Genomic DNA, 4006 nt, shown 5'->3' with positions numbered 1-4006 from the left:
TATCTATCTATCTATCTATCTATCTATCTATATCTATCTATATATATATATATATATATATAAAATTGTTATTGGATCATCCCTTTCTATAAGGATCTTTGTTCTACTGTATGTTATTCCTCACTACTCAACAAGGAGTATGCATTTACAGAGAAAATTACATTGATTTCTAAAACACATAATAATAATTTTTAAAACACACGGGCAGACTTGCACATGCACTGAAATCTTTTCATTATGTTTTCTATTTTAGAGGGTGTCAAATTTCTATTTGTAAAATATAACAGCAAATTTAAGAATATTTGATGGAATACTCCTTTTAACACAATATGTAAAATAACAAATGTAATTACCAAACTCTATCCAAACTGTCCTCTTATTCTCAACACCATCTTGTCAAAATAAATTCCTCCAATCCTTCAAAAGTCTCACTTGTTTCCCACAGTTCTGAAAAAATTTGGAAATTTCTTTACCACTATGAAAAACAGCACTACATATTTACAGTAAATGCAGAACTTTTGTTTTATTTAAATACCTCTGGTTTATTTTAGTTACATCTACTTTACAACAGTGGTTTACTTGGGTGTAGATGTTTTTATACTAATGAAAGCATCTCTCATCTGTGGGAACATAGAGATTCTGCTCTGATTAAGTTTATGAAATTAAATAGAAGGTAGCAGATAAAAATAGTTATTGGTATGTGCAGCTCAGAAAGTTTTATTTCTCCTGGCAGAAGAGTCTAAATGCAAAATAAAAGCAGGTGAATATTTCTCTACAATTTTGTATGCATTGATCACAGACATTAGCCTTTAAGAAGTGGAGAGTGAGGTTGATCGTTGGGTGATACAGACTTCCTAAATAATGTCCATTCACCATTGTTCCTTGTGTGTCTTAGGTAACCCTGGCTTCATGAGATAATATCTTTACATTAATGCATGTACAATGCTTAAATATGTGTTTCACACATTATAATCACTTAATAAATATTAACCCATAAAAGGTTATTCAGCAAAGGTCATAATAATCTTTACTATATTAGCTTTCTAGATTAAAAAAAGATTTTATACCTTTTCTCATTTTGTCAAGTAAGATCAAATGTTAGAACTGTATTGAGATAAAAAGAATCAAGAGTGAAGGATTGCTTTTTAAATTTTTTCTATAATTTTATCTTTTTGCTAATGTTAAAAGTGAAAGCTCTTGTAAAAATAAATTTCATGTTTGTCAGAAGTACATCGGGCTTATATGTCTGGAATTAGGTTAATTTCTTACCTTTGTTGACTGGTGAAAGACAGAGATTGATCAAGAAGCTGGAGTTTTCATTAAATCCAGGACTCTGCCTGTACTTGTGGCCTAGGGTCCCCTCCTTCTGATGCACCGTCTATCATCAGAGCAGCGTTCTTTAAGTAGGAAACCTTCTGTCCAGGGGTGCAGGCCCTGCCCACGGCACATCCCAAAGGCAGGGCGCGGCTGGTCCTGCCCCTCAAGCCCTCAGTGTCACAGCCAGGACTGTCTTCCTCTACCACTCTCTATAATTTTTCTCTGTTCGATTTTGTGGTTAATAAAAATATAAACAATGAAAGTATTAAGAATCTTTAACTCCAGATTACACATGATGCAGACTAAGATGACCCAATAGAAAGTCTCCTACACAGCACTATCAAGTATCAGGACTTGCTAGACTGCTGTGTATCCAACTAAATGGGTCAATTTTTCCATAAATTTCCTTCAACAGTTCCGACATAGAATTTCAACTGGTTGCTGCTAGAGCTCTTGGTTACGCACCTCCCCAGACTGATTATAAAATAAGAAAATAGTTTTCTTCAAACACAAACACACAGACTCAAACTCAAAAAATTCAGTGGAAGAGAATCTTAGATACACCTGCAACAGCCAGGGATGTGCACACAAATTAAACATTATTATAAGGGCCGCATATTAACCTACCAATTTTGAATGCTGATGTGAATAATTTATTCTTATTCCAGATATTAAAGTACGTATGCAGCATTGATTTTTGTTTTAATTTGCACTTTAATAATTATGAATGGTGGCCCGCCTCTTCGATGTGATTATTTAACTCATATGTATCTTCTTATTAAAATAAGGAAGCATCTCTTCAATTCCATCTTATATTTTAGTCTATTTCCCCTCAAGCTGTTGTGTTTAAAGAGGGCCCCAAATAGTCCACACATAAATATTCACAGATGAAAGAAAATCCACAGTTGTTCTGAACATTAGATAAATTACTGTGCTTTAACAAAGTCTTTGAAAAGTAAGGTAAAAATAAAAGAGAGAGTGAGCTATGTAGATAAAAAAATGCATAATTCCCACAGTTATCTTGCAACATACTGATTTTGTTTCCTTGAACACATACAGATCAGGTGATTCTAGGATCATGGTGGAATTGTACTCATAATTTTTCCAGGAGCTTCTACATTGGTTGTAAAGATGTTTACTTTCTTTTTTTGTTTATTTATTTGTTTGTTTGTTTTGGTACTGGGGATTGAACTCTGGCCCTTGTGCTTGCAAGGCAGGCAGTGGAAGCACTGAGCTAAATCCCCAGCCCAGATGTTTACTTTAATTCATAGCACTCAGATGACAGCATGCTTGGTATTCTGTCCATGTGCACCAGCAGCACTTTATTTCTTTGATAATCATCCTTTTGGCAGCGTTGAACTGACATGCTTTCAATTTGCCCTTCTCTGTTTACTAGTAATGCTTGAGAAGTCTTCACATAAGTCCTTTTACGTCTTCAGAATTCCCCTATTTTGAAGAGATAATTTTTATTTTTACTGAGTTACTTGAGTTTCCTACATACCCGTTTGATATGTACAGCTTATGAAATAAATGGATTGAGTAAATTTTCACCTTTCATCGGTTCTCTTCACTCTATTAATCATTTCACAGCTATGTGGCCCTCTCATTTCTGTTGATTTCCGTGAACTGAAAAGCTACGCTGTACCTGTACACACTGCTCATAATATTTATGTAGAGTATGGAACAAACATTAAATTTCATTCATGAGGTCATATTTTCTTCATACACAGAATATTGAAAATGCACTAATTTGCCTATAATATGTCAAAGTAGAACAGATTTCATGCTAGTATGCAAAAACGTACATCATCAGCTCAAAGAAACTGATATTTTAAAGCAAATGTAGAAAATTTCAATGTTTCTCTGATAACTGCATTAAAAGGAGACAAAATATTCTAAGTAAACTCAGGTCACTACATTTTTAGCAATATTTTTCTCAGGGCAGCAATCACGTCCTTGTTCCTGAGGCTGTATATCACGGGGTTGAACATGGGAGTCACAACAGTGTAGAAGAGAGACAGCAGTATGTCAGTTCCTGCAGAGTGGCTGGACTTTGGCCTTAGGTAGGTAACAGTAGCAGATCCAAAAAACAGCACCACAACCAGCAGGTGGGAAGAACACGTGGAGAAGGCCTTGGCCCGGCCTTGAGCTGTTGGCAACCTCAGAATGGTAAAAACAATTTTGCTATAAGAAGCAAGGATCAGCATGAAAGGGACAGCAGCAAACAACATCGCCACCACATAGACAGACACCTCGTGAGCCAAAGTGTCCCCGCAGGCCAGTTTGAGAATGGGGGGTATGTCACAGAAGAAGTGGGCAATTTGGTTGGACTTACAGAAATGCAGAGAGAAGATTTGGCACGTTTGCCCTATCTGGACAAGAACTGGACCCAGCCAGGAGGCAGCTGCCAGCTGAGCACACTTCTTTGGGTTCATGAGCAGAGGATAGTGCAGAGGGTGACAGATGGCCACAAAGCGGTCATAGGACATCACGGCCAGCAGGAAGCACTCAGTGGCTGCCAGCATAAGGAAGAAACATAATTGTGTGGCACAGCCCAGCACAGAAATGTTTCTCTTTTGAGTCCAAAGTTCAAAGAGAATCCTAGGGAGAATGACTGAAACATAACAGATTTCCAAAGAGGAAAAATTTGCCAGGAAAAAATACATGGGTCTCTGTAGTGCAGGGTCCA

At 36.7% G+C, this 4006-nt stretch overlaps 1 protein-coding gene across 1 annotated transcript in view; it reads right to left on the bottom strand.

Annotated features, from left to right (window-relative positions):
- Window positions 1-3230: 3230 nt before the first annotated feature.
- The window catches only part of LOC104864887 (olfactory receptor 10AG1), a 957-nt gene continuing 181 nt past the window's right edge, over window positions 3231-4006 (bottom strand). Inside the window, exon 1 of the mRNA XM_033760602.1 lies at window positions 3231-4006. This exon is cut by the window's right edge and continues 181 nt beyond it. Coding sequence (XP_033616493.1) covers window positions 3231-4006 — 776 coding nt within the window.

The sequence above is a fragment of the Fukomys damarensis genome, unplaced genomic scaffold (assembly GCF_012274545.1).
Source record: "Fukomys damarensis isolate Sample0158 unplaced genomic scaffold, DMR_v1.0_HiC HiC_scaffold_118, whole genome shotgun sequence".
Lineage (NCBI taxonomy): Eukaryota > Metazoa > Chordata > Mammalia > Rodentia > Bathyergidae > Fukomys > Fukomys damarensis.
Note: the sequence above shows the minus strand (reverse complement) of the source record. Positions and strands in the feature narration are given on the sequence as shown.